The sequence below is a fragment of the Sinocyclocheilus anshuiensis genome, unplaced genomic scaffold, assembly GCF_001515605.1.
Source record: "Sinocyclocheilus anshuiensis isolate Anshui unplaced genomic scaffold, SAMN03320099.WGS_v1.1 scaffold1453, whole genome shotgun sequence".
Lineage (NCBI taxonomy): Eukaryota > Metazoa > Chordata > Actinopteri > Cypriniformes > Cyprinidae > Sinocyclocheilus > Sinocyclocheilus anshuiensis.
The window spans coordinates 539,415-552,216 of NW_015549558.1; the positions used below are offsets into that span (position 1 = coordinate 539,415).

Sequence of the window (12,802 nt, forward strand, 5' to 3'; positions counted from 1 at the left end):
TTGTCATTGTGTTTTCTGACTTGTTATAATGTTTTCTGAATTGTCATTGTGTTTTCTGACTTGTTATAATGTTTTCTGAATTGTTGTTGTGTTTTCTGAATTGTTATTTTGTTTTTTAGACTTGCATTTGCGTTTGTAATTTGTTATTTTGTTTTCAGAATTGTGATTTGTTTAGCACTTCTTGGCCACCGTAGCTTTTGCTTGTCAAAGCTCACTAGTTCAGCCAAACTTTGAATGATTTTCCTTTCTGTGCATCAGTCATAAAAAAAAAGAAAAAAGAAAAAGTTGGATGAATCAAACAAAAAAAAAAAAACCTGCCAAAAATCTTTGCACAGAGCACTTTCACAAGCATGTGTTTTGGGCAAGTATCTAAACCTCTTACTTTTGTATTCCTAATTCACTGATGACAGATTTACTTACGCTCGACATTCCTACAGGATTTATGATGCAAAATATCTAACTGATGACCACCAGAGTTGAAAACACTCAAATGCCACGTCAAAACAAATTTCATTTTTAAATAGAATAAAAGCAGTTTATATGTTCCAATATATAAATAAATTTTTCCATGAAAATCACAAAGAAAACATTTTAGCTCACTCATTACTGCACACAACCATTAGCACATTGCACAAACATTGCATGTCATCAATTTTCATAACTTTTTATAATAAACAAATAAATGAATGCAAAAAGCATCAAAATTTGATAAAGCTAAAGTGCAGCGTTTTAGTGCCACCTATTGGAATTAGTTTTTTTGTCTTAGGAGGCATGAACGAAGTTTGATGAGGTAATAGTTAGACATTTATTAAAGGGGTCATATGATGCGATTTCAATTTTTCCTTTCTCTTTGGAGTGTTACAAGCTCTTGGTGCATAAAGAAGATCTGTAAAGTTGCAAAGACTAAAGTCTCAAATCCAAAGAGATATTCTTTATAAAAGTTAAGAGTCAGCCACACCTACCTAAAACGGCTCGTTCTAACACGCCCCCACATATCTACCTCACTATGTGGGAAGATTTGCATAACGCCGCCCAAATGTCTTTTTAGCAGCATCATATGACCCCTTTAATGAAAGTGCTTGGTGCATCATCAGTTAACGACAATATATATAATAAATTAATAAGATGGAAACTTCAATACAGAACCTGTTGGGTATGAAATAAAATATACACCAGTCCAGGCTTGAACTCAACTTGATCATAACGGATAAATAACATCTGTAACATTTATACAGTTGTATACATAGATTTATAAATTACAAAAGAAAAATATAAATTTCAAAACACTAAACCTACATTTTTACAGTCTCAGCATCTATTCATTGAAGAATTCACCATGCGTCTTCCATGAGCTAGAGGTGCGTGTGAGCTGAAATGAAGTTCAGATCTGTTCTGATGTGCGCGGTCCTCCTCTCTGGATCTCAAGCATAATAGAGTGGACCACTTCAGATGCTGTACCCTGACCTCCCAAGTCAACAGTCTGCAACTGCAGGGATAGCAGATATAGAGACATGTGAAAACAAATGACTATACAAGCAGTATGAGTATAGAAGAAATGTGGAGATGTAAAACTGCAGATGTGTTAGAGTGGATAAGAGTTTAAGTGATCCAGCATCAGGCAGCTGGCCAGCAGTCTATGTAAAACAAAGAATATCTCATGTGTTCTCTAATGGCTGACATAACCAGACATAACCAGTACATGCTCTGTTCTTTCTTACAGTCTCAAAAACAGCGTAGTCCTTGCCGTAGTTGACTCCTGGTACCAGACCTGAACCTCCAACAAGTCCAGCACACACATTGCTCCCCACGTTTCCATAGATTAGGCATCACCATCACATCAAACTGCTGGGGCTTTGTGACCAGCTATACCAGGGGTAGGCAAGTTCGGTCCTAGAGAGCCGCAGTCCTGCAGAGTTCAGTTCCAACCCTGAAAAAAAAAACCTCACCTGCCTATAGCCTTAGTAATCCTGAAGACAAATGCATTAAAAAAAAAAACACATTAGAAATTAGATATTGGTTTAATTTTTATTTTGTTTTTGACTGTTAAAACAAACAAATATTTGTTGTTTGTCTCAATGGACTGCGGCTCTCTAGGACCGAACTTGCCTACCCCTGAGCTATACCAACAAAAACGTATATTAAAATATTGGTAACATTTCAAGCCTTTTTCATAATGCATTTTAAAGGTATAATGTACATTGTAATGCATTATATATTTTCATAAATAATATTAACCAACGTTAAAATGCATTATAATATTTGCATCTGAAACTTGTAGTTTGTCATGTGTTTTAATGCATCATACTTTCTAAAGGTGTAACAAAGAATAGATAATTATTATGTATTATAACTGTGGTTGCAGTTCTTCATGAGATCATGTAATACATTATAAGGTGCAATACAATTAATGCATTAAAAACACTTTAATAATACATTATTAAAAGTAAGACTTCAAGTAAAGTGTAAAATATTCTCATATTATTATAATGTCTAATAGCATAATTATGTGTAGCTTTTTATATTTCTGTTTGTTAACATTATGCCTTTTCTAGGGACATAAGATGCAAATTACGCTATAATCTCTATGTAAATACTGTTCCTATACAAATAAACCCACATTAAACAAACAGATAAACAAGTAAACCATTTATTATAACATTTAATACATAGAAACAAAATACACCACAGGTCAAATCTTTTAGGTCAATTCAATTTTCAAATATTTATACGTGTTTTCTAGAATAATATATTTTACGTGTAACTTATTCCTGTGATGGAAAGCTGAATTTTCAGCATTATTCATTTCAGCATTAGCAGTCATTACTCCAGTCCTCAGTGTCACATGATCAGAAATCATTCTAATATGCTGATGAAACATTTATTAGTATTATCATTGTAAAACAGTTGTGCTGTGTAATGTTTTTGTGGGAACTGAAATGCATTTTTTCAGGATTCTTTGATGAGTAGAATGTTCGAGAAAACAGCATTTCTTTGAAATAGAAACCTTTCGTAATATTATAGTTTTTAACTTAACTGTCACTTTTGATCACTTTAATGTATCTTTGCTGAATAAAAGTATTACCTTATAAAAAAATCGTAATGACCCCATATTTAGGACTGTAGTGTATCATCCACTTATGTAGTTCACCATGTCTATACCTGCATGGTGGTGTTGTCCACTATCATGTTATCAAATGTGATTTCAGGATATCCAGCCGCCACCTCTTTACAGCACTGCAGGAAAAGGCCATCGCCAAGCTTCCTATGAAGCACAGAAAAAACAATCCTAAACTAATTTGAACTTAATTTGCAGATATGCTAGTATGAAGCAATGTTTTTGTCTGGTGATTTGGCTGAAAGTAAAGCAGAGATTGACATTTTTAAGTAATAAGTGACTCACATGATATTAGCCTTATGTACTGCCGTGACCTTGCGGCGGCCTTTCTCTCTGGCCAAGTTAAAGACATACTCAGAGATCTGCAATGAATTCACACGTGTTATGATCTTCAGACTCTCCACCACCCCGGGAACATTCTGGAAGAGAGGAGATTTAAACTTGAGGAATGAGTGTAACTGGTGTCCTTAAACTATAAGAGACCAAAACACATGGACCTCGTGCTCCACGCTGCTGTACTCTCCTTCTGTATTCTCCCTAATGATGAAGACATCAATGTCTTTGTGGCAGGTTGGGACTCCAGAAAGAGACTGACAGTGCATGACACTAGCATACAGGTCTAAAGATGTACTGTAGGAGAGTTAAAACCATTAAAATATAAATTAAAGGTGGGGTAAGCGATTTTTCAAAAACGCTTTAGAAAACTGATTCAGGGCGAATAGCAAAACAAACTTGTAGCCAATCAGCAGTAAGGGGTGTGTCTACTCATGATGCTGAGGAGAGAGCGTTCAGTGCACAGGACGGACATTAGCCGAGCCGAGCGACAGAAAGATAGAGATGGCGGATAAAAAAAACAAAAGAGGAAAACCTCTGCAGAACAAAAGAAGGCTTAAGGCAAGAAGTAGGACCCGTGTAAATATCGGATCAGCTTTCCAGCGCTTCGATTGGTGAGTAACACCGTGTCTGCGCCGCAACAGCTAAAGTCTGTCTAGTAGACTGGACGCGACAAAGGGACCGTTGAAAATCAAGAACGCAGCAGCAGTTTTCTGTCGGGGATTTGTCGTGTCGTGCTGCGCCGCATCCAGTGTAGACCATAGATATGTATATATATATATCTATGGTGTAGACAGCATCACTGATTATAATGAGTTCTATAGTATTTTGTCACGCCGTGCCACTCGCGTCCGGTGTAGACACGGTGTAACATTGGTTTTGCTTTATTTCACAGAACTAATCGTTGCCTGGGCTGTGTACGTATGTGTGGGGCGGAGCTATCAAATGTAGACAGCATCACTGATTATGAGTTCTATAGTATTTTGTCGCTCCGCACCGGTGTAGACACGGTGTAACATTGGTTTTGCTTTGTTTCACAGAACTAATCATTGCCTGGGCTGCATACGTATGTGTGGGGCGAACTCCCCGAAATAGGGGCGAGACACTTTTGGGGTAGGGGCGTGTTTGTTTTGGTGATTTCAAATGTCAACATTGGCTACCAGAAATCGCTTACCCCACCTTTAACCCTCTGGATTTACAACAGATAATCAAGTAAAGAAAAAAAAAAACACATTGAAGATATCTTACCGAAGCAAATTGTTCCTGGATTTATGAGATGGAGGAAAGGTTGTGTTTAGTCTCTATGTTACCTGTGAAAGAATCTTGATTTATACTTTATACAGTAGGAATGACCAGCAATTTAAAGGAATATTTCACCCAAAAATGAAAATTTGCTGAAACTTTACTCACCCTCAGGCCATTCAAGATGTAGACAATGTATAAGAAACAAATCCATCATTAACGCATTTTAACTTTAAACCGTCACTTCTCGCCAAAATACAAGTCCATAATCCATAATAGCGCTTTCTACAGTGAAACAGTCCATCCCCTGTTGTCCTCTCACATCAAAATACACTGACATACTTGTTTAGTAACCATCTTAGATTGTTTTCGCTTTTAAACGGTGCTTGTTCTGTGCATATTTCTCTCCTTCTTCAGTTGAGATGATATTTTGGCCAGAAGTAACGGTTGGTTAAAACGCCTTGATGATGGATTTGTTTATTACAGACACAGACAGACAGCTTTTCAGTTTAAGACGTTAATTGATGGACTAATCGTGTAGATTACTTGTGGACTATTGTGATGGTTTTATCAGCTGTTTGGACTCTCAATCTGACGGCACCCATTCACATGAAGAGAATCCATTGGTGAGTAAGTGATGTAATGCTAAACTTCTCCAAATCTTTTCCAATGAAGAAACAAATTCATCTACATCTTGGATGACCTGAGGGTGAGTAAATATTCACCCTCATTAGTTTTACCATCAGTTCAAGCCCGAAAGGGCAACAAAGTCGCGTGACAGACACAGTGATGATACAGTACACAAGCCGCGGTTAAGACAGCTGACGTGCTATGATTTCTGACAGGCTGTTCACTCTCTCTATACCATTTTGTCTAAGTACATTAAATTTAATACAGTGAATTTTGGCATAATATACATAATTTAAATTAATATTGATTTTGAGATTTGCTAAAGATTTAACAGTGTTATTAAATTATTAGTGTTTTTAAAGGTTAACTTTAAGTAACTTGTTATATGATGACAAAGGTAATTTAAATGTAGAATTAGAGGAAATAAATAATGAAATATCCAATGTCAACCGATAACTGATATGGTACCAATATATTTATATAACTAATATGCAGCAAACATTTCTGTGGTTGATGAACCATTTGTTCATGCTCACCCTTAAGTGCTACTCCATTACGTTTGATTGCAGTAACAGCATTATTGATGTCATCCTCAGAGGAAGCAGATGAATCCACCCTGACAACCTCAAAATCCACTGGCACACAGCAGAATCTGTGAATATTGTTGAATGATAAAAACATAAGAGTGCTACTTTATTGTTTTATGTTTATAGAGAGCTTCATCTTCAAACCTGAAAAGCTCTCTGATGTGGTTCAGCAGTTCTGGTCCAATACCATCTCCAGGGATCAAAGTCACAGTGTGTCTGCCTCCATATTTAGCAGGAGGAGGCTGTTGGGTAAAGATGCAAAACAGATCATTGACAAAAGAAGGGCAACATGAAGTCAAATCTCAGGTACAAGAAATATTTAAACTCTACTGGTCATAGGTTCAGCATTTCACAATATTATACTTGCCTTTATTTATTTATTCAGATGTCACATATTAAATTGCCACATTGAGATTAATGCATCAATATACAACACTAGTGTTTTATATTCTAGCAAAACTCTGATCCAAATACCTGGAAGTGACCTTGTGAATATGTTTACTGTTGCTTTGTTCATTGTATGTTGAGGTATCGAAATATCAAGCCCAGATATTACATATCTACGCACATAGTTTGCAAAACCAATTCTCACATTAGTCTGGTCATGGTGGGTTGATGAATCAGAGGGGGTAAACTGGAGTGGTTAGTCAGAGGAGAGAGTCAAATCCATTCTGCTTTGGTTATGCTTACACAAATCAGCTTACAAGCAGAAGTGGAGGAACAGTGGAGATGCATTTAAGTGCTTAATAATTAATTAAGATTTCATATTAACTACAATGAAGATGTTAACCAAAGTATATTACAGGCCCTAAATTAAAGTAATTTCGGATGAATAGGGAGAGGGAGTGAGGTGACAGTAAAGGGCTGCAGGAAAAGATTAGTCATGCTGTAATTAGTTTTCATTTAAATAAATCATCAAATGTAGGGCAATAGGGTCAAACATTATGATAAAACAAGCCTTAAGGCCAAACTTACAGTATATTAAGATTTCTTCCTCTGGCAACACACTGCAGGGCTTTTCAGCTGTCGGTATTAGATAGCAGACAAACGGAAAATTGCATAAGCAGTGTTCATTTTAACTGGTGCTTCATAAAATATCTAATTCTAAACATTTTCATAATTTGAAACATAGCATGGAATGTTCAGGTAAAGTCTAAAATATCTCAATAAATGCACCGATGACACCTGTGAGTAGATATTGACCTTCACTGTCACACAGCGAGTCAATAAGGGCACCTTTCCCCGACCTGACTTTACGAATATCTGTTTCTATATTCTGCACACGGCACACTAAATGCGCTTGACATTTGTTGACTGATATTTTAAGCGGAGGCTTACGTTGTTTGCGGTGCTCTTTGAGAAGAGGACGAGCGCTGATCTGGCTGCTATGGACATTTTGGATTTCCAGCATCAGCAAACAAACCAAAATAAATGCCGCCGTGCGCTCTGTCTGAACCCGCGGCGCTCTTTCACAATCAGTTGACACAAAACTCAGGAATTAACTTTTATAACCAAACACTTTTACTTTGGCGCGCTCTAGTGTCGTTTATGTGTATCTTTTTTGTTGCGCAGTCATGACGTCAATTTGTAGGCCAACCCATTCAGAAATAAATATGGTCAATTATGGTCTGCCTTATAGCCTATATGAACATCTTTATGTAATTTTCTTTATTTTTACACAGGAAAAAAAAAACAATTCTTTTGGTTCAGAAGTAAGATACTGGCCTATTTGAAAACATGTACCATATATCTCTAATTCAGGGATTTAAAAAAAAAAAATGTTTTGATGGCAAGGTCTCCCAAATATGATGCTATTTGGCTACATATTTTAATAAATAAAGAGCCATTTGTACCATGTGAAAAAAATACATTATAAAGACATGTTGTTTCCCAAATTAACTCTTATTTAAATTGTGTTATTGTACTGAAGCCAAAGAATGTTATTAAATATTACCTGGGAAATATTTATGATTTACTGTGTTACATGCTATTAGGAAATGTGTTATATATTAAGTTAAAGAGAAACATTTTCAATTAAATTCTTATTTATTTTAAAGCAGTTTTACAGACAATGTGAGAAGAGGTGAACACAATATTTAAATCAATAAATATTTTCCCCCACAAATCTCTATGTAGACTTGGCTTTGATTTCTTACTGACAACCAGGACTGTGAAAAACATAAAATAATCACTGAACAGTCTCTAGTAGAACGAAAAATAAAACAGTAAAATAATAATAATAAAATTTTTGGTAAATGTATTGAAAATGTTGTGGTACAGATAACTAATATCTGACAGCCCTTAAATAGGCATTTACATTTGTAACATTTTTCATAATTTTTCCTTCTCTTAACTGCACAGCCCCTGGTATCCGCTTGCGGTCCACCAGCCCTAAATAGTTTATTTCAACACTAACTGAGAACTTCAGAGACAGTGATTTTAATCTAGCTTTTCCAACTCAATAAATTTTCCCTATCAACTTTTGAATGAACCGTTCCTTTAGGAAATGGGTCGCTCCCTTTGCTGTACTGGTAGTTGTAGTCTTTTACTCCATAATCCAGATACCCTTTCAGACGGAAAAAACTACATCCCCCAGTCACCGCTCCTCCCACTTTCCTCAGCTCGCCTGCCCTCCCACTTTCTGTCGGTCCGCGGGGAAGTCGCAAGATGGCCGACGTCGCATGAAAGTATGTTCCTCTCCTCAACATGAAGTCGTGAGTGAGACAGAGAGCGAGGGAGTTTACGTCGGGCTTTTGTTTTTGTTTTATTTTAGTTGTTTTACTTTATTTTCCCCTTAATTATTCATCTCATTCCGAATCGCGGCAGCCCCCGATTTGTCTCGACTAGTTGACGCGTCAATCACACCGGGATCTTCGCTAACTGGCTAACTGCGCGAGCTAGTTTGTTAGCCACAAACTGTAGCTCTTTATAACTGTTAACCAGTACAGGACATAGTGTGTTCACTAGCAGCTAAAGTTAGTTTGAATTACCTAACGGTCATGTTGGATAACAACGGCGTAGTTGTTGTTTAGTTTGCAGCTAGATGGGATACAAATAGGATTATATTGTGATGATACCAACATTGTCGACATCATAACTGTAGCGTGCGCGCCGTTATCCTCCATCGTGTGTACACCGTGCAACACTGTAATTGATCAACATAGAGCGACTGTAGCGGGATTATAATATTGACACCGTAAGGAATGGACACAGATTGCATTTACACGACCAAACGTACAAAATAGCCGCGCTTATCTGGAATTTTACAGGGGGTCGGTTGATATTTGCATTTGTGGGATAATTTTACCAGACATTTCAGCTCTTTAGTTATCCACGTATAACCGGACAGATCTAGTTCTGAGCACACAGCCTAGAAATCAACTTCTTAACACGGTTCATCCATCTCACGCGCTCAGACACAATATGGGAGTTCAAGGGTTTCAGGAGTATTTGGAGAAACGCTGCCCTGGGGCGGCAGTTCCAGTAGATCTTCTCAAGCTCGCCCGAACGGCAGGCCGTCAGCCCCCACACCACCACCACCACTACCATCCCCATCATCCCAGCTCGCTGCCTCCGCCTCCTCCGCCAGCTCGCATTCTGGTTGACGCAGACTCTGGCCTTCAGCGGCTCTACGGGGGCTACCAGACCGACTGGGTTTGTGGAGGCGAGTGGAATGCAATGCTCGGCTATCTGGCGGCGCTCTCCCAGGCCTGTCTGTACCAAGGCGGACTGGAGCTGGTGGTGGCCTTTAACGGAACGCTTGGCAAGGATCGCTGGCCGGAGTGGGCGCGGCGGGCGCAGGGGCAGCGACAGACCGCACAGCTCATCGTCAACCACGTCGGAAGCAAGGCCACGCCCCCTCCGCGGGCCTGGTTCCTGCCCCCGGCCTGTCTGAGCCACTGTGTCCGCCTCGCCATGTTCCGATTCCGCGTGCGGGTGAGTGGCCTGATGCCTGCCCTCTTCGAGAGGAATTATGGATTGCGATGTCCTTTTAGCAACTTACCTCCGTTTCTACATTTAAATGTGGAGACATTCTGCCAATTTGTGCTGCAAATGCTTTGTCAGTTTCAGTTATTTGTTTAATTGAAAAAAATGTTGGTAAAGCAAGTCAAATAATCTTCAAAATCATCCATTTTCATTAAACCGTGATTTTAAAGGTGCACTCTTCCCTCGTCAAAGTTTTACACAATGCAATAATTAATATTTTGAAAAATGTTTTAAATGATGTACAGATGAGACTCCAGTCAAAACAGAATCTTAATAAAATATGTTTTATTTTGCATGGAGTGGGTCTCCTCATGAAGGCTGCCACGTTATGATCACATGACTAGCTGAATGCTCCTTGATTTATCTTGGTAACCCTCTGACACTTTTGCTTAAAGGGTTAGTTCACCCGAAAATGAAAATTAGACTGTCTTTTACTCACCCCCGATGCCTTCTAGGTGTATATGACTTTCTTCTTTCAGACGAATCCAGTCGGAGTTATATTAAAAATTGTCTTTGATCTTTCAAGCTCTATCGTTGCACTCAGCGGGTGTTGCAGTGCTTCGGTTCAAAAGACGTGAAATAAAAAGCACCTTTCCATAAAAAAAAGTGTCTCACACGGCTCCGGGGGGTGAACAAAGGCCTCTTGTTAGAGACCTGCACTCCCGCTGGAGGACCGCGGGACCCGCGGGACCCAACACAACAGGGTGCGGCGCGGGACAACTCTTGATGGGGGAGTGCGGGTGCGGGCGGGAAGAGACTCGTGTGTGTGCGGGATGCAAAAATGCATCGATTCGCTACAAGAGGCCTTTGTTCACCCCAACGGAGCCGTGTGAGACACTTTTTTTTATGGAAGGGTGCTTTTTATTTCAGGTCTTTTGAACCGAAGCACTGCAACACCCGCTGAGTGCAACGATAGAGCTTGAAAGATCAAAGACCATTTTTAATATAACTCCGACTGGATTCGTCTGAAAGAAGAAAGTCATATACACCTAGGATGCATCGGGGGTGAGTAAAACAGCCTAATTTTCATTTTTGGATGAACTAACCCTTTAAGGAATGTTAATCATGGCTGAGAGTCAACAGTGGATTTCTAGCTAATATGTGTTATGAAGTTGTCACAATTTTGGAATTTCTAACTTTGATACAGTACCTTGTAAAATATTGATATTCAACACAATTTTTGACACTACAGGGAAAATTGCTGCAACACTTTCCGCAACATTCAAAGTATTTTCTTGTCAACTGAAATAGGCCTGTCGCAATAATCAATATATCGACGTAACGCGCAATATATGTACATGACCTCAATAATTTTTGGTGACGCAATATATCGGCTATTATATTTACTTAAAAATTAATGTCACCATGTTTTCTGCATTCCACTTGCGCCTGTGTCTTTTGCAGCTTCTTGTACATAACATGGTGTAGTCAAATGTACAGGTGCTAGTTCAAATTTAAAAAATGCTTCTACAAAAAAAGTTTCATCTGCAGATATGGCCTTGTTTAGGGATCTGTGCCTTTGTGCGTACAGACATCTGACTGCTAAGTAGTGATTGTGTTTTTCAGCAATAGTGCGCACCCTTAATTTACAGAGAAAAGAAGGTCAGGGACAAATCTGTAGATGGAAAAATCTCCATACAAGTTCTTTGTTCATTTTTCTACTTGTTACTTAGCACTTTTTGTTAGAAAATGTTTATTTACTATTTATTCAGGTTTTTTTAAGGTATCTAATATTTTGATAATTAATTTCCATGATCTAAATATTCAAAGTTTAAATTAAAATTTTGTTGTCATTTAGAAGTGTGTAGGCCTTCTTGCATTATTATGCTGTTACATTATGATTAGTGATCGACCGATATTGATTTTTTATAACTGATACCAATTATTTGCATGTTTATGTGCCCGATAACGGATATGCAGAACCGATATTTATTTACTGTTATAAAGTAAATAAATGACTGCGTGAAGTAAGAACATACTTCACTTTGGTTTTTCCTCTTTTAATTTCATGTTAAATTTAATCTTCATATTACAACAATAAAAAACATTTTATTTATAAAAAGCATCAACAGCAACAACACTAATATTGACAATAAACAAAATAAATGTAGAATGTCTAACGTTTTCAAATGGAGAAAATAAATATAGGACAGGAGTCATATCAACTTCATTTTAAACTACAGTTTTAGTAGGTTTATAAGCTGTTTAATAGCTACAGAGTCAAGAATAATTCACTGGATAATGTTAATTCACTGAATAATATTCTCTGGAATATTGAAATATAACAAACAAAACATCGTATTTTATTGCATTTCTCAACTGGCATGTTATATCAGAATTATTAATGTTTTTGTCCTTCTAGATTATGAAATGCCTGCTGACAGCGTGGTTTATCTATGCAGTTACACAGAACTATACTCAAACTGCGATCGCTCGATTTACTATTTATTCAGGTTTTTTTAAGGTATCTAATATTTTGATAATTAATTTCCATGATCTAAATATTCAAAGTTTAAATTAAAATTTTGTTGTCATTTAGAAGTGTGTAGGCCTTCTTGCATTATTATGCTGTTACATTATGATTAGTGATCGACCGATATTGATTTTTTATAACTGATACCAATTATTTGCATGTTTATGTGCCCGATAACGGATATGCAGAACCGATATTTATTTACTGTTATAAAGTAAATAAATGACTGCGTGAAGTAAGAACATACTTCACTTTGGTTTTTCCTCTTTTAATTTCATGTTAAATTTAATCTTCATATTACAACAATAAAAAACATTTTATTTATAAAAAGCATCAACAGCAACAACACTAATATTAACAATAAGAAAAATAAATGTAGAATGTCTAATGTTTTCAAATGGCGAAAATAAATAAAGGACAGGAGTCATATCAACT

The 12,802-nt window shown here is 37.4% G+C and overlaps 1 protein-coding gene and 1 pseudogene across 1 annotated transcript in view; one reads left to right on the plus strand and one right to left on the minus strand.

Annotated features, from left to right (window-relative positions):
- Positions 1-1,313: 1,313 nt before the first annotated feature.
- On the minus strand, positions 1,314-7,302 carry LOC107656988 (isocitrate dehydrogenase [NAD] subunit gamma, mitochondrial-like; annotated as a pseudogene).
- A 1,248-nt stretch (positions 7,303-8,550) lies between these two features.
- The window catches only part of LOC107657034 (constitutive coactivator of PPAR-gamma-like protein 2), a 22,811-nt gene continuing 18,559 nt past the window's right edge, over positions 8,551-12,802 (plus strand). The window contains exon 1 of the mRNA XM_016445024.1: positions 8,551-9,843. Within this exon, the coding sequence (XP_016300510.1) occupies positions 9,331-9,843 (513 nt within the window). The 5' untranslated portion in view covers positions 8,551-9,330. The remainder of the gene's footprint in view (positions 9,844-12,802) is intronic.